Genomic DNA, 18,277 nt, shown 5'->3' on the forward strand with positions numbered 1-18,277 from the left:
GCGTTTCTGACGACCAAGACTTGCCGGCGTGATTCAAGCAGTATTTATAAGCGGGCAGGGCGGGTAGATTCAGGTTCAGGGGTTGGGGAGGTCCTCTCGCTGCACAGATTGGTGGAAGCGGTTGATGGACGAGGGAGGAGGGAGAGAGAGACACACACACATATACACACACATACACACACACTCACTGGTTCCCTCTGCATCTGAGCAGGCTTGTGTGTGCCGGCGAAATGTGTATTTTGAGGATGTGGGCCCATGAGGAGGGGGTGTGATGGTGAGATTGCGTAGAGAGGTTGTTTCTGAGCAGGTTTGTCTTCATAATGTCTCACAATGAGGAGGATCCCCGCTTTGTTGAGATACCGTGGCTATAGAGGATGCGATACGCAGCACAAAGGCGCAAGGTAAAGCGGGGGCGATGCGTCAAACAGGAGGAAATCCTAGTAACAGGAGGACCGCAGCTCCTCAGAAAAAGCTCTTACACTGTTTATGATTAAGATCAGGTTTATAATTCAATTGGAGTTAGCTTTTCTGGCAGAGCTCCTGAGCGTATCGCTGGATGTGTCTGCTGTTGCGCAGATAAAAAGGCTACTGTGACAATGCAAGGGATACAAAAGACCCTGATGTAAGACAAACATTAATATTCTGATATAATTCGATGATTTCAATGACACAATAAAGCCTTGAATTCAGCTGGCAGTCGCCCTGGTGTCTGGCCAGCGGCTGCACATTACAGGCTCACAGTGGGGCTGTGTGCAGCCTCCTCTGCGCGGTGACTGACAGCTCTGCTGCACTGCAGTGATTCCTCCACGGCTTCCCTTCGCTTTGTCACCCTGCCCCTGTCATACATCACTCCTAACATGGAGATTACATCTCGCATTATACTGCTCCTCTGAAACCTCCCATTAGCCTATCTGCCGGCGACTTGCACCATATACACTAAGCACCCGCGGCGACAATACCGGCTTTTACGCACGGCTGTGGCGGCGGCGGTGATGGTGATGATGGTGGTGATGATGCTCGAGCCGGTCCTTTGTTGTCCCCCGACACTCCCTGTAATTAACAGTGGCTGTTATTATACGCTTTCATGAACAAAAGTGCTGCCATTATTGATGTGTGCTTTTATTTTGACGCCGTGAAAATAATTACAATTAGGGAATGAAGGTTTAGTTGACACTTGCAGTTCATGAAAATAGTTTCACCTCCCGTCAAAGATGAGAAAAAGGATGGTAATAATAGATACATAAGGACGCTATACAGTTGAATACAGATGGGAAACAATAGGGTCCATGTCCATATTAGTATAAAACCTAAACAGCACCATCACTGCGCATCACAGACACGTGGTGACACCTAAAAGAATAATATGATATAAAGTTGCCCTTGGTCCTTTTAATTATGAAAATTAGAGGAAACATTTTCATTGTTGCTCAGACAACATATGAAAATTTGTTTTGGTTCTCAGCCTCTTTGTGGAAGTGAGGAGCCTCGCAGAGCCACAGTCGCATATGTAAAGCAGAACTAGTTTGAACTGGATCATCAGAGGCAACCTGCTATTGATAAGGCTGCATCCACCCCCACTCCCTCCTACTTAAGGTGTCCTCTTCCCCTTCCTCCCACCCACAGAGCCACCAGGAGGGGAGGAGGAGGAGGGCAGGCAGATAACCTGCAGAGTCCAAGAAAAAAAAAAAGTCCTCACATATTCTGGCATTTGCTCTACAAAAATGCGGTAGAAAGATGGATTTCTACGCATCAGCACCTGCTCTGCAGCGGGTCTCACCATGCCGACCGGGTGGAGGATGCTCCGAGCATGCGCAGTGTTTCTCTTTGGGTTGACTCCTGGCAGTGCTGCCTTCAAGTGCTGTCGGTGATGTCGCAACCATGAAACGGCAAAGAAGCAAAGTTGTAAAAACATCTAATTTTCGAAGATGAAACATTTACAACCTGGCACAACCCTAAATACATCTGGAGATATTTATGATATTAATGATATCTCCAAATCCCAATATAACTTGCTCTGAAAACATAACAACACACACTGGTTCATCATAGTTTGAGTGGTCAGTGTTTATGTTGTTGTGGTTTATGAGAGTATAAATAGAGTATGAAATATGCAGTGAAATGCAGCTGAGAAAGGAACCTACGTTAGATAGAAAAATATATTATTATTTAATCTGAGGTCAACACATTTACCTTCTATAGAATGCCACTTAAAAAAAAAAAAAAAGGTTGTGTAATATGTTTAGCCATGTGAGTTTACAGTTTGCTGTCTTTTTCCCTCAGTCAGCTGGTGGATAGTTCAGATTCTCCTTCAGGCACACTCTCTTAATACCATGTTATCACCAAATGTTTCGCTGTCACATCAGCACAAGATCAGCCAGTAAGTGGAACAACAGTGAGGATATTATAACAGCCGTACAAAAGCCATGAAGGAAAAACACATTTTCATACTGTGGTAAATGTTCAGCACGTGTTATTACAAACCTTGTGATTGTGCTCCAATCTGTGTTCACAACAATATAAATGACCCGTGTTTACAGGGAATGGCACAAAGCAAACAGTCCTGTTGCACATGCTCACTGTGGCCGCAGTACAAATGATAGGATCCAGTGTTTTCATCAAAGAGACAGAAGAAATGCTGAGCGAAAACACAGAAGCAGCCCTTGGAATATAACAAGTTTGAGGTCAGGGAGCTGAATGCTTGTCACATGTTAAATGATGTGTCTGCAGAGCGATGTAGCTTTGAACTCTGTGCCCTGAAAAAGCCCGATGAGCACTCTCCAACTTTGGGCTGTTTGTGTCTCAAGCGAGCAGGAATGCATTTTCAATGGTGTAGTTAAAATGCTTGAAACACCAAGCAACAATACCTATACTGTCTAGCATAAAATGTGCCATGAATCAGAAGTAAAACCAATGACTCCGGCTTCTCCAAAGTTCACAGTTGTCCTCTTGTGATATCTTATCTTTCCTAAAGAAAACAATTACATTACAAATACTTAGACAAGTCTAAAAGCCCCTGTGGAGATGTACTACTCATTCATATAGTTTAGGTTTGGGCTGAATGATTAATAGCATTGAATACAATGTCTCACGACACACCACAAATGAGGCATTGTGGTGCCACAGAGACGCTCCCCGGGCTACAAGTCATATCCTCCAGACGTAAAGGAACACGCTTGTTTGGTACAAGCCCCAACAAAAACCACATCATTATCATCATCATTTTTTCTTTTCCAGTGTAAATTAAATGCAAAAAAAATTACTACTCCACCTGAAATCATGACTCATATCACAGTCGTAGTGTCTGCCAAAATAATTGCAGTATGATTTTATTTTATTTTTTTCATCTTGTTCAGCCCTGTTTTAGGTGCAAGGAAACAAAACTGTTGAATGGACGACTTTGCTATTCATCTCTTATAATCAGGGTTCCACCAGAAAAAGTCAATTTCATTATCAACATTAAACAGTTTCATCTCCTGTACAGTTGTCACTTCAGGTCATCTCACACTCAGCTGTTCCAGCCTGGTTCTACATCATCAGACCTGGTTGAATATTCATGAATAAAGCTGTTTAAATCCCAGGCTGTATATGTTTAATTATACAATACTAATCTGCATAATTAGGATTCTTTGTTAGCATTCATCCTGGACCAAATTACATGGCACACATCTGATACTTGTCAATGTATTTCACCCTGGATCAAAGAGCTGGACTGACAGACCAAATAAGAGACATTACCCTCTTGGAGTCACATGTTTAGCATGCCTATAAATAAATAAACTACAAGCTAATACACCCCTAAATATTGAGCGTGTTGCATGTTGTTGCTTCTCCGTTATTCTCCGCATTGAATATCACCACTCTGAGCCCCACATATTGTTCCAATAATCTTGAATGTGACCTCTGGCACTTTGTGTTTCCCTGCAGCTAAGGAAACCCCTCCCTCCTCCTCTCTAAAGGTCACACCATGCCACCACTGGTTCTCCTGCCTCTGCTCCTGCTGTGACCTCTGACCCCTTTCAGCGACTAGGCAGCCCAGCAGGAGTCTGCTCAGAAGTTTAAAGCTTCATCATGTTTCCCACAGTGTGCAGAGTGTGCACCAGGTTGGTTCTCCTCTCCCTCCCTTGTTGTAGCAACTATGCATTTGTATGCAGTTGAACTACTTTTCATACTATTGTGTATCTTAATCTGAAAAACAGATCATGTGTTATGTATGTAAAATCTTAACATGCAAAGTAGAAGTGGAATATAGCAGCAGAAAATGGAAAGTGCCTTGAAATTGTATTGAAGTACAGCACTTTAGTAAAAGTGCTTTCTCCAAAACTGCACTTATCCTTGTTTACACTATTCTTTTTGCTTCTGTGTGATGTTTAACTAGACTCAGGCAGTATAAGGATTTTAAAGTAATGGACACAAAGTTCATTTTTGGCTACGCAATAAAGTAGCAAAGATAAAGAGTCGAGGAAAGTAGAGGACTGAAGGACAAAGTAGTTTTGATCAGTCTCTTTTTCAGGCTTTAAATTGAGATCAAAATGTTTTTCAACTTCGTGGCACAGATTCAGATGTGAAAGAAAGAGGGAACGGTTGGTCGGTGTGTGTATCCGTGTGTTGGTTTGTGTGAGAGAGTCCTGACGTACTACCAGAGGCCTGTCTCCCTCTTGTGGTCACAGGTCAAACGCACAGAGGCAGAACAGAGTTTGAAGTAGTTTCTGAGACATGGAAATGAGGTGTTAGATCTGTGGCCATGTTCATTAAATGTTTTATCTCACCATTAGTTATTTTTCCCACAAAGCTCTGTAGTTCATGGATAAAAATTTCCTTCTGATCCACATTTATGAAGCTGCCGAGAGCATCCTGACTAATATGAGGGAGCGAGAAGAACTTCCTTTGACCTCGTTTTTATGGATGATGTTGAACTTAAGATCTTTCATGAATGCGTCCTGTTGTCGAGGGATGTGAAGTTTCTTGACCTTGGGGTGTGGGGGGGGGGGTGTTGAATCATCCTAAAAACTAGATTGAGCTGAATACAAGAAATATGAACAAATTATTATCCAAACATACTTTGTATTTTTTGTGCACTTTTGTACTTTTCATTGAAGAATCTATAACTCAATTTAAATTCGAGGTCGAAAAGGTAGAAGGTAGAAAAATAAAAAGAATTAAAAGTAGAGTGATTCACCAAGGGAAAGTTGACATATCAAAGGCTAGCTCAGTAACATATGGTTGATAGTCAGATGTCAGAATCATCAGTGCTGTGCCTTGAATGGTTTTTATTTCATTTCTGCATCTCCTAAAGATTTCAAGGTGACATACGGGGGGTTGATGTACTGCTTAACAACATGTCATTTCATTATTTCCCTGCAAGACAGTTGAAAAAAGCAGCTGACTACTGAAGAGACAAGAGTAACTTATTTCACTAATGTAGAGTGCTGGATGTTATATTCAGATGATTTTAATGGGTTTATTCAATTTCTGCCATAAAATAGGAGATATCAAGGGCTACTTTTAATATGTTTAATATCCCTTAATATCCCTTAATATCCCTGTAGGGGTGAAACAGCTTCATGCTGATTAGACACACTCAGTCAGAGCTGGAGCAGCAGGTATAAAGCAAACGGTTTAGAGGTGTTAGAGAGGTGTTGTTGGGGGTAATACTGAGGCAATTGTTAGTGTGTCCACAGGTATTTCTCTGGCAACGCCTTTTAATATTAATTCAGGCCAATACAACATCTTTTATTCATTGCAGGGCTGGAGTTCTGATTGTACTGAATTGCACTAAATCTGAAGGTGTACCTGTGTGGGAGCCATTTGAATAACTGATTATAATAACTGACTACTTTGTGACCATTTTTCCTTTGAAAATATTTTACTTAACAAACTGTAAAGTATTAACATGGCAATAAACTACCAAATTACAATGTCCATTGGCAGTCTATTCTAGTGGTGGGTAAATTGTGGCCCATGGGTCAAATCCAGCCCTCTAGCAAAAATATCTGGTCCTTGATGAAAGGAAAGGTTTAACCCATGTGACAGAAACAGATGTGTTCACAAATGTAAATAGATGCCAGTCTTACAGAAATGTTTTCCTAGGCTGCACAACAACAACAACAACAACAACAACAACAACACTTTCATTCAACCATGAATGAATCAAAATTAGTAATTTTCTGCCAAAGGAGTATTAACACAAACAGCTCAGTTTATCCTCATATATGATCCAAAAACAGTTTTATAAATCAAATGTATTCTGAAATAGATCAAAAGAAACAAACACATTGCTGACCACTGTTGTAAATGTGCAGCAGCAGTTGGATACTTGGGCTTTAACTGAGACAATATATTTAAAAACTGATCATCCGCACTGTGTCAGGAGCCTCGGGGCATTGTTCGTTAACCGACTCCCCAAACACGTGCCGTGGTCCCAGTGCAAAGACTGAATATATTTAACAGGAACTCAAGAGTAAACACTGTTTTCTGCTTTCGCATCAGCCAACCTGTGTGACCCTCAGGGGCTCCGGCAAAGTGGGCTGACAGTTGAAAAGCAAATATCCAAGAAGCAAGGTGGAAAAGCTCGGTTTTGACCGTCTTAAAAAAAATAAATAAATAAAAAAGTCAGCACACTTGTCACAGTCAGATTATGCAACACATCAAGAAAAAATGGTAAAAAAGCAAATAAATCAGCAAAAGCAAACAAAAAAGATTATTTCAAGAACAGAGGGAGATAAAAATCAGCACCTGCACATCTCAATTTCAGTGGATATCATAGTAAAGTCAGGGAGCGTATTTTAAAGCTATTAAAATTTGATCAGAACATAAAAAGAGGAACCGAGGGAGAGTTTAGATGTTCGTTCATTAGAGGCCCCCCTGGTAGCTGAGGGAGATGTAAGTGTTTATGCATCAGGCCAGCTGTCGGACTGAATACACAATGATATTATTTAAATATATAAAACCACTGTGTGTTATTCTGCCAGTTTGTAGGAGAAGTTAATAGACACCACAACCAATGTTACCCACCATCGTGTTACACTTTCCAAACACGTCAGTGAGTCCTCGTTCTAAAAGCCTTTTCTCTTTTAACATTGAAAGTGAAAACATATTGTTTGAGAATGCCAACACACATCTATTTGATGTTAGGTATCGGGATGAAATAACAGTATTGTTATTGAAAGAACACTGTTGTTTTCCACGATTACTGATCATTTAAATGGTAAATGTGCCACCGTTATCTTAGTAAACTACATTATGTGCAAACGGTCAACTGCCAAGTCTAAGAGAGCTGACCACTTTGCTTCAATTTGGTTAGTAAAATTCATCATGCAATTATAATAAATCACTTCAAAAATTATTTTATTGTGAAAAAAAAATCATTATTTACATTACAATAGTAGCTAATTAATCCAGTACTACACCGCAGCCTCCATATCATTATTTGAAAGCAGCTGCTCTCTGACTCAGCAGGTTCGTCAGCCCTCTTACCTGAGCCTCAGGGCATTAGCCAAATTAGAGCGAGAGTTGAAAAACAAATATTTGACTTTGGCTTTCTTAAAGTCAGGACACTTATCACTTATGTGGTCGTGGTTTTACCAAACAGTATACTGTAAATAGCGGTAAAACATTAGTATCTTAAACATTAGTAAATCTTTATTTATTTAACTCCAGTTCTCAGATCTTTGTTGAGTTATTGTGTGATTTTGAATATGGCATTATAGATAAATACTTTCAATTCATGGTTCAAGAAACACTGAAAGAGCTGTGTTAAATCTTTACACTGAGGCATCTACAGTATCTACAGCCATTTACAAGCTGAGTACAATAAATTGTGTTTTCATTATGAAGCCTGCTATATATGTTGCCTTTTTTTATTTACTGAAGTGATTAGATATGGTTTCACGCTTGCAGACTGCCAACACTGCAAATATTATTGCATTTAAACAAAGCAACTGAAAATTCCCTGTATTAATCCACTCGAATCCACATCAGAGAAAAAACAATGTGATTCTCCAGAGGAAACCATATTTTGACTTCAGTTGAAAATAAAAACGTAGCTTTGATGATGCTCATTCTGAACACAGTCACTTTGTTCCCCACGATTTCACTGTGTAAACCTGTTTTTGCTGTGCAGAAAAAAATTTAGGTTAAAAACAAGCTAATGAAGCTAATGAAGTTATCGCTGCTGAGTCATGTTATGTAAATTTCACCCTGCCTCTCTCTCAATTTGGAGACACACTGCTGCTGTGTGATCACCACAGATATTAAAGTCAAAGAAAAGGAGCTTGTACGTTCTACATTTGTTTCGTGAGACGGCGTCTGACTGAGGACGTTTTCAGAGTTGTGTGGGAGCTGGCAACGCTGTGATGCTGAAGGACAGGACATGGAGCTGAGCCTCAGCAGGGTGCTGTTTAGATGCCAGGAGGTGTAGCTCAGCTCCAGTGGGCTCCGGCCCAGGACATACTAATTTTGTCATTCATTTGACACTTCCTCTCTTTCAATCAGTTTTATGTGGAGTCCCCACCTCTAGGTTTAGACTTGAGGTTTAAGCCTTATGAAAATATGAATGAAATATTATTATAAATTAAAGTATAAACCCACTGCAGTACAATAGATTATATTAGCTTACGAATGCTTTTATTTAGAGACTAAATATATTGTACACCTGATCAGTATTTGACATTAGGGAACAAAAGTAAGCATCTAGTTGATCCTGGTTGTCACAACGTGCCTCTGCCTGCAGGAGGCTATACCATATGCCTTGGAGCATTGTTTGTCACAAACTAGTAAACATGTGAAAGCTTTTCATTGGATGAGCTGTTTGCTGTAGTCACAACACAAACACTGAACAAGGATGCTCCAGCTGAAAGTTACAAATATTAGAAGAGCGTCGGTCAGAAAGTCAGAAACCTCCTGATTCCACTTGAAGGCATCAGTCAGCCACTGCAAGCTAAAGGTGAGTACAGTACCTTTATTTCTCTGTGCACAGATCCAACAGCTTCAGTTACTAAACACTCAAAGAGCATTTGATAGTATTTTTCTTAAGGTTTTGTGTTTTCTTTCAGAGAATGAGGATCCAGATTATGTTCCTGGTCTTTGCCTTTGTGGCTGTGATCAATGCAGCGCCAACACAAAACAGTGCTGCACAAGCCAAAGGTAACTAGATGATGAAATGTGATGCGGTGTATATGTGTCATAATATCTGAAGTAATGTGCCGTGCGCCTTTTTGTATTGATGCAATGTCGTAGATCTGTATGTGTATGCATTCGGCCGTCAATGTCTTCTCATTTTAATGTAAAGTTACAACATTCACCAAGTTCTTAGTCTAATCAGAAAGTTATTTGAGAACATTTCCTTTATTGATGGACAAAGTTATGTGTTTCTGACTTCCACAGCTGATTCAGTCAAACTGGAGGAGGTTAACATTGATGAGCTAAAGAATGATCCCACATTAGCAGGCTTAGCTAAAGATTTGAAAGCCAAGGAAAAAGCCTTGGGACCTGAGTTCAATGAGAAGGCCTTGGAAAACGAGGTGCTCCTGAAGAAAGCTTTCGAAGACGAAGTGTTCAATGAGAAGACCTCAGAAAATCAGGTGCTCAACGAGGCTGCTCTGGAAGAGGATGTGCTCATGGAACACGTTTTCGAAGATGAAGAGCTCGGGGAGGCACTTGTTGAGAGCGCCCTGGAAGATGAGGAGCTCATGGAGATGCTCATGGAGAGCGCTCGTGAGGATGAGTTCCTCAGAGAGAAGGCCATGGAAGAGGAGGTGCTCAATGTGGAGGGTTTGGGAGATGAGGTGGTTAAAGAGAAGGCTTTGGATGGTGAGGTGCCTCATGTTCAATAAGCAGAGAAAGATGAACCCCTCACAACATTCGGCCTGTATGTCACAGGTATACTTCACTTTTCATACTTTCAAATAATTTATTTCTTCCATAGGAACACAGAGAGATGATGAGCGGAATGAGAAATAATGGCCACAAAAGATTGTGAATATGAGTCAGTGAATTTTACTTTGTGATGACCATATCTTGTCCTCTTATGATTATATAATTATTCATTAAACATTCATTTCCATATGCACGAGTATATAAAATGTGACCATGGTACATCACAAGCGTATTCTGTAGTCTTGTCTGAGCGACATCTGCTTCATCTGTTCAAATGTTGCTACGGACAGAATTAGTATTCATTTTGCCTCAGAATCTCTGCACACGCAGAGAAACAAACTGTGCTTTTTCTCATATTGTGCAGGCTGTGTCTTCATATGTATCTTTATCTGCTCTTTCTCTGCAGCTCTCCAACACCTGATCTCCAGCACAAAGGGTATCATCACCGCCATCTCCCTTACAATGACAACAAATGGTATTAGAGCATTAAAACCAATTTCAGTATTGTCTTACAGTAATGGGATCCAGTAAAAGCCTTTGACGACATGAAATGAATTGTGTTTGTCTGTTTCAATATTAGCATTTTTTTGTGCCTTTTACTGTGTGTGTGTGTGTGTGTGTGTGTGTGTGTGTGTGTGTGTGTGTGTGTGTGTCAGGTATTTATTAATTCATGACAAACGACTACAAATGAGCATTTTCTGTATCTTTCCAATATTTTGATCCCCAGAAATGCTGACATTAATTCAAAGTGCATTGTGAAAGGTGTCTGAAGAAGCTGAATACTTGAATGTGATATTACAGAATAAAGACGGCCACATTATTATTTTCCTGATAATTTCTTCAGTGTGCACATACAGGCTTTTTGAAGAGTGAAGTTAGTCAAATACCTAATTTTAAAATTTCTCACATGCAAATATGAAATGTGTCTTTCAGTCTTTGTTCAGTACATTTTAAATTAATCTCTTCTGAGCCACACAGTGAGCAAACACACTGAGTCTACCCTGTGGGGTGTATTCCCTAAAGTTAGTCTTTCCAGAGTTATCCTTGGGAAGAAACAGGTTTTTGAAATAATATTTGCTGTTGGTGATAAGGCTGTTGGTTCAGGTAAAATAAATATTTCAAAAGCTCATGGATCATGATGCAGAGCTGCAAGTTGCTTCATTAATATTTTTAAGAAATGCTCTGGCCTTGGTTTCCACAAAATACATAGCAGCATTTTGTGGTAAAAAACATTTTTTACCAAGAGGTGGACTTGGGTTCTCCCTGTACAAAAGGGAGGATGGGAGGATTTGGCTGAACTGAACTTTTAAATCGAAAAATGAGACTCAATTTGAGCAGAAAAACTTGATCAATTGCCTGTATCAACATCATATGCCAACAAAGCTCTATGTGATTATGTGTACAGTAAAATAAACGGGGTTGTAGTTACTCTTTAAATTTGAAACCAGTCCTTCAGGGGCTTTAACATATGAAATTACTTGTAAAATAGATTCACCCTGATTTTGAAATGCTAAGCACAAACTAAAGTAACTGTAAACAACTGTACTGGCTCTGTTAATATGATGAACTGAATCTGTACTCAAGCCTATAGTATACTGATACATAAACATACAGTATGGTGGAGGTTGGCACATTGATAACTGAGTGGAAAAAAAACTCCAAGTTGCCTTGGCAACCAGCTGGATTGCATCTGCACTGCTATACTGTCTTGCCTGCTGGTTCCTCGCTGCTCACTTCATCATTTCAAACATCTCTTGAAGATCAAACCATAACTTCCTCAGAACTGAGCTTCCTCTGTCACTTTCCAATCTCTCCCTGTCTCTCCTGGGGACATTTTTCTGCAGGACTGGTCAGGCGTTGTCCAAGATTGTCATGTCATGATTAATTTATGAAGGCCGTGCAAAAATATACATATATATATTTAATGCATTATCATGCATATCACTAATTCATGTTGCCCTGCTAACACTGGCAAATTCTTCAGCCTCCTGCTGTTACTGTGGCTTTCCACCAACCAGAGCACCAGCACGGAGCTGCAGGGCAGAGACAACAAGGGGCATTGAAGAACCATTTAATGAGTTTTTGCTACTATAACATTTTTATGTTTAACACATGGAGTTTAAATCATCATGCACAGAGATGCACGGTGAGAGTGAAAGCCCAAAGAGCTTCAGCGCCTTGATCTCTGAAATTATCTGGAAATATTTAAAACAAACAACAGAATATTCACTGTGACTCCAGATGTGTCTGTTCTGATGTCATCCATTGTCATCCAGACACAGATCAGAAAATGTAAGCAGGTGTAATGTTTACTGTGTTCCCCATTTAGCATACTACAGTCCCTTTGTTGCATTACACACAAAGTAGAGCTGGTGTTAATGAAAATGTCAGTTTAACAGATTCAGTCATAAACCAGCACCAACATTGTTTCACGGTGTCATTTCACATCAGCTGCTGGTTTTTGTTTTCAGATTCTCATTGATGGTTTTGTGATGGCCACCATGTTAACACCAGTCTCTCCTGTTTCCTCCAGTTTCACACTTTATCTTCCAGACTGAAATATGCACTTCTTTTTAAAAAGGTGACATTTGGTTAACGAAATAGCACAAACAGACTATAGGTCCTATACAGCTTCAAAGAAAATGGACTGAAGCAGTAAATTCATAATGTCTTGACTGAGAACATTAACCAGAATGCAAATCGCTTCCAGTGCTCACAAAAAATGAGACATGGCTTCCGTGTCAGGGTGAAAATAAATGTTATTTGGGCCATCAAGCGGCCATTTCCTGTGAAGGATGGCTGGGCCAATTAGCACTAAGTCTCCTCTTTAACATGACATTTTGGCATCACAGAGCCATCTCCGTCTACATGGAGGGTGGGGCCCAGCAAAATGTCATGGTGTTGAAAATGTGCTCTTCACATGGAGGTCAAACACAAGCTAGCAAACAAATTGAATTAACAGTTGGAAATAGTTAAATGGAAAATCAGTTCAAATGGTTTTGTAAAAGTCATAGATAAACAATGATTGAACAATGATTTGTTGAAAGCAAAGGATAAACTGTTCTAATTATTCACTAATAGTAATGGATAAATGGTTGAAATGTCAACTGTCTGCAACTCTAAATACATAAAGTTTACTTTAATGGTATGAATGCAAACTTTATCCAACTGACCTGAGCATTCAGAGTTCACTTGTCTGAAAAAGCTATTGTAATAATATTAACTTTTATATAATAAATAGAGTTTAAAATCAATTCAAATTAACACATTTGCAGCATGACGAATGGTGTCAATGACACAAAAATGGCCGAGAACCACCGCTCTACTTTTCACACACAAAGCCTCTGGATTATACATTTGCATACTAAATAGCCACCAGAGTTGAGTGAGGTGAGCAAACTTCTGCAGCAAGGTCAGAGCAGTATCCAAGTAAGACAGAGGGGAAAAAGAGGGGAGAGAATATTGAGTATTTTTGCCTGCTTGCCACCGCTGGAGAATTTCAAACAGCTGGAACGATTCAGTCAGCTTTTCTAGGAGCAGATGAAAGAAAAGTTGAAAGGCCTCTGAAGAGGGAACGAGCCAGTGAGCCAGTGAGTGGGAGAGAGAGTGAGAAAGAAAGTGGAGGCTGCTTGACAACAAGGATTTTTCAAAGTGATTCAGCGTATACTCTGAAACATATCCTGCGTACGCAGACTTCTCAGTCACTCCTTCCAGTAAAAAGCCTGGTAGGTTCAAAGCGCCTCAAGCAAGTGAATTGGGGTTGTTGCCTCTGCTTGTGTGCTGTGGTGCAGTATGAGGGGATTTGCCTCGATAGTGCTGTCATTACATGGAGGTGCCTCTGGGCTGAGATTCCTGCCAGGTCACTGCAGGCGCTTCAGTGGCCAATGTGGCTCCTCAGCTTCCTCTTTTTGTATCTATTTACAGTATTTCACCCCATCTGCATTTAACAGCCATGAGAGAAGTGGAGAGTGTGGAGAGTGCTGCATCACTGCGACACAGCTGGCGGTCTGCCTTTACTTAGGGCTCCTCCTGCTGGTGTAGATAAGGGTCTTGCAGGGGTTTTTTTTCCATGCTGTAATCCCTGTTGTAAATAAATAAAGCAGAGTGTGTGTGTGTGGGAGGGGACAAGGTCAGCTAAAACAGCAGGACCTTATAACATCACTTCTGAGACTGGTAGCCCACACACACACACACACACTGCTCTGACAGGGTTGTGGCTCTGCAGTCCAGCGCCTTGGATAAATGGACACAGAGGAGTGTTGCTGTGGCTAAAGGCGTTGCTCGTATACAACCAGTGTAAAATTAAATGTGCACACATAACAGAAGCGGAGCCCTGCCACCTAAATCTAATACATAACCTTCTATCACTTGGGCTTCTAATATTGATTCTTCTGTCAAATGTGCTTTTTGGAAGTATAGTTTAAAATGTCAAAGAAAGAGTGAAAAATACCCATCACCATTCGATCAGAGCTCAAGGTGACATCTTCCAATGTTCAAAACTCAAAGATTTTCCACTTGCAATTACTCAAATAGACAACAGCAGCAAATCCACATATTTGAGAAGCCATAAACAGAGTATTTTTGTTTTGTTTTTGCCTTAAATCGGATTGATCGGTTATCAAAATTGGTGGTGATTAATTTTCTCTCAGTCAACTGATTGACTCAGTAGTAAACACAGCAGGAAGACAGGTCTGTTGATCAGTGGAGAAACAAAATTGCTTCGTTTTTATCTACAACTTGAACACTGGAAATATGTACGTGAACAGAGCTCGAGAGTTTCTCAAGTGACAACTCTTTGCTTCTCAAATGTGAACGCTCACTGGTTTTCTTAGTCTGCTAAACTTAAGATCTTTGGTTTTTCGCCGTAGCCAAACAATTAATTGGTGAATCAAGACTTTAATTAATCAGTGATGAAAACAAAATGATAGTTGCAACCCTAGAAAAGAAGCTTTGTAGAAACTGAAACAATATTTGTTACACAGAAATAGCAGCGCTTCACCTACAAACTGTGAGACCCTGCAGTTACCACAATAAATAAATTAATGGATGTGTCCATATTAATGCCAGCACAAGCCCACACAGTGCTTCTTTATCACAGCCCACACTGAAGATGTGTGAGAACAGACACAGTCAGACTAAACAGTAAAAGCAATCAAGATCATTCATTGTTTTTATTGAGGTACAACATTAAGACAATAAATGGGTCTTCCTGTGACGTAATGTCAACAAAGGACAATGTTCATGAACAATCAACGATAAGACAATTATTTCTTTCTATGTCTATGTCCCCTGCTGCAGTTAGCATTCCTCTATTAGTCTGCTGATATCGCAGTTCATCTGATACTATATAGTCCGTTACTACTCTTCCACACACCTTTGTCAAACAGAGAGGACAAATCTGTTGACACCTTTGTTACATGTACCCGTGTACATACATAATATATACATACAATCTATATTAACAGTAGGTTAACAGAAAGTGCTGTGAATTCATGCTACAGTGCTGTGCTAAATCAAGACCTACAAGAAGGTTTTTTTTTTTTTTTTTTGCCAAAACAAAGAAAAGTCTGAAAATATTGTTTGTAAAATTTCATTTTTCTTTCTGCTGACTATTTTTCTTTACAAAAAAAAATCATTATTACAAATAAAAATAACAGTTTTTAATAAGTTACCCAACCATTTTTGCAAAAGAAGCCAGCCTGCAAATCAATTAATTTGAATTAATTACAGTCATTTTGCTGATTCCTAAATTTCATTAACTAAAATATTATCGAAATATTGAAATTAGCATTATCGAAATATTTTGAGCAGTTAAATAAATTCCACGTGATGCTACAGTTTGATGTGTATAATCGTCGTAAACATTAATCTCGTACAACACATTCAACAAATGAATTTATCAATGCATTCTGCTGTATCTATATTATACAGTCAAATACTAAAAAGTACAAAAAATAGTTTGTTTCATAGGAGACGGATGAGAGCTGAACAAAATCCTATAACAATGGCGACAAACTACCTCAACAGGCATGTGTTTCACAATGTAAAACATCAGTCGTCCTGAATAAGGCAGAACAATAACATGCCTTACGATGCACGATATGAAATCAAAGCTTCACTCAACGGTGGTGTGACAGAAAATAAAATAAAGTGCCTATCGTGTGAATAAGTTAAGATGAGAATCGCTGTACATGAGGAGAGTGGGACAGGGTTGTTTTCAGCGTGTTGTCAGGGGGGGGTGTGACGGCAGGTGGACGTGTCCTCTGGTGGACTCGTGAGATCTCAGCGCAGTGAGTTGGTAGGCATACAGTCACACAGAGCCCTCCTCTCTGCTCTCAGCACCAGCGTCTCTGTCTGCAACGGTCCACATACAAATGTTACTGCATTAAACGGCAGCTGAAGTCGCCCCGTTTTTCAAACACTCGAGAAGGGGAACAGGTTCTCAAATCAAAATGAACAGTTTTATCTCATCTTGAGAACGGCCAGTTCATTTGTGAGCAGTTAACATGGTTTATTGAGTCTGAATTAGATCTGTTTCCAATCTTTCCTGCAGATAATAAAAGCATACCCAATAGAGATGCAATAAAACCTCACAAAAGTAAAGCCAGTAATGATGATGAAGTTCCCCATAAAAAGAAGGAGGCTTGTGTTTATCGAACACAGATAAAATACAGGAGAGGGATTTTTGTTTCCAAATTAAAACAGATTTTCAGCAAAAATGAAGCATGATACCCTGTGTCAACTCAAAAAAGGTATAGTGTTAATTTCTATTGATAAATAGAGTTAAAGTCAAGTAAATTTTATTTATATAGCCCAGAATCATGTTTGAAGGCTTTAAAATCTGTACAGCAATAAACAATATACTAATTTAATGTTTTGTTTAAATATATGATCGGTGTTGTTTCAGGAACTTTGATCTTTTAAAAGAGGTAAGACATGAAGTTGTTTTATTTCTAACATAATGTTTATAACATAGGTTTTCATAAAGATAAGTTTGAGACTAACTCCTCAACACAACAGCTTTAGTTGGTCTTAATTAGCTATTTCTTACGAAAATCCACCTGATTTCAAAGATTTGAACTGGTCGATATATGGTGTGTTAGCCACTCTCTGTTTATCTCAACTTTCACATTTAGATGACCTGTAGAAATTATAGCTGTATTTAACACTTTGATTGCATTGGGAGTTGAATCATTTCTGACACACAAATCACAGAAAAAGGAAATAATACAGGGCACAAAACCATCCAGGAGAGCAGGACTTCACCTACCCTGGCATCAAGGTTGAAAGCAGTCTTCTTTAGATCTTGCAGTGCCCTCTGCATGAACTCAAATGCATGACAGTCCACACATGGGCGACCTGGAAATAAGAGGAAATAGTTCAGAAATGCAATGATTCATATTCTGGTTGTTTTCCTGGTAGAATGTAAATATCCTTTTGATATTTTTTATTTTTTTTTTGCAATTGGACCTCATTTCAAAATTGCCTTGTCATTCAGTAAACTTAAAGACGGCCACAAGGAAAGGTTAATCTATAATGAAAATAATCATTAGTTGTAGCCCTATTTTATTCAATTGGCTTTTACATCTCGGTGTAAATATTATTTCAGAAGCTTTTCCATGTAGCACATATAACTGTGGAGAAAGCTAAAATCAAGCTCCACTTTCTGCAAACCAAATTACAGGTTTTTTCCTTCAAACCTTTCTGTTGCTTTCCGCTTAGTACAGATGATAAATTGTGGCTCAGCCGAGCAGTGCAGGCCCAGTTTCATGTAGAGTTCATGATTTATACACCAATTAAGATGACCTATAATCCCCACTAAGAAAGCCCTGTAGGGACCTGCTATAATTAGACTGTGTATAAACATCACTGTTGTGCACCGAATTACACCTGACAACCGTTTGAAAACCTGCCCCGAACAGGCAGGAAAACCTAAATCTCATATTTAAATCCACCTACTTTCGGCAGGGATGACAGTCCCGGGCTCCTGATCCGCAGCAGCTGCACCGACACAGAGGAGCTGGACCGCCAGAAGGAGCACCGCTGCCTGCAGATATCCGCTGGATGCCATGGTGATGGTCCGATCAGTGACCTTTAATGTGAAGACTAAGATCAGCAGGTGTGTGGTTTGCATAGATAAAACATTGGGGAAAAAATCATTCACGGCCGTGAGTCAATGAAACGACCGAACCTTGCAGTCTTTGTTTAGAAAAATAGTCCAGGTTTCATCGGTAGATATTTGTGTTCTTTAAAAAAATAATAATACAGTCAACGGAGAAGCAATAATGTTTATTTAACAAACTGTACGTGAACCTACCGTCAATCAGTCGATGATATTCTTCACAATCAGCGCAAGATGCCCACCTAGGATTGTTTTATGTAGGTTTAGATACTGCGCATGCGC

At 39.6% G+C, this 18,277-nt stretch overlaps 1 protein-coding gene across 2 annotated transcripts; it reads right to left on the reverse strand.

Moving 5' to 3' along the window:
• Positions 1-15,025: 15,025 nt before the first annotated feature.
• On the reverse strand, positions 15,026-18,277 carry cunh4orf48 (chromosome unknown C4orf48 homolog). Of its 2 annotated transcripts, none has more exons than XM_022764179.1 (4): positions 18,191-18,277; positions 17,833-17,965; positions 17,144-17,232; positions 15,026-16,227 (listed from the first exon to the last, which is right to left on the reverse strand). In XM_022764179.1, exons 2-4 carry the CDS (start codon positions 17,942-17,944, stop codon positions 16,156-16,158), a joined length of 273 nt encoding a protein of 90 aa, XP_022619900.1. In that variant the 5' UTR covers positions 17,945-17,965; positions 18,191-18,277; the 3' UTR covers positions 15,026-16,155. The 2 variants fall into 2 exon arrangements, with proteins under 2 accessions (XP_022619900.1, XP_022619901.1); XM_022764180.1 differs by having other exon boundaries at positions 17,833-17,979; positions 18,191-18,270.

The sequence above is a fragment of the Seriola dumerili genome, unplaced genomic scaffold (assembly GCF_002260705.1).
Source record: "Seriola dumerili isolate Sdu_G_001 unplaced genomic scaffold, Sdu_1.0 BDQW01000531.1, whole genome shotgun sequence".
Classification (NCBI taxonomy): Eukaryota; Metazoa; Chordata; class Actinopteri; order Carangiformes; family Carangidae; genus Seriola; species Seriola dumerili.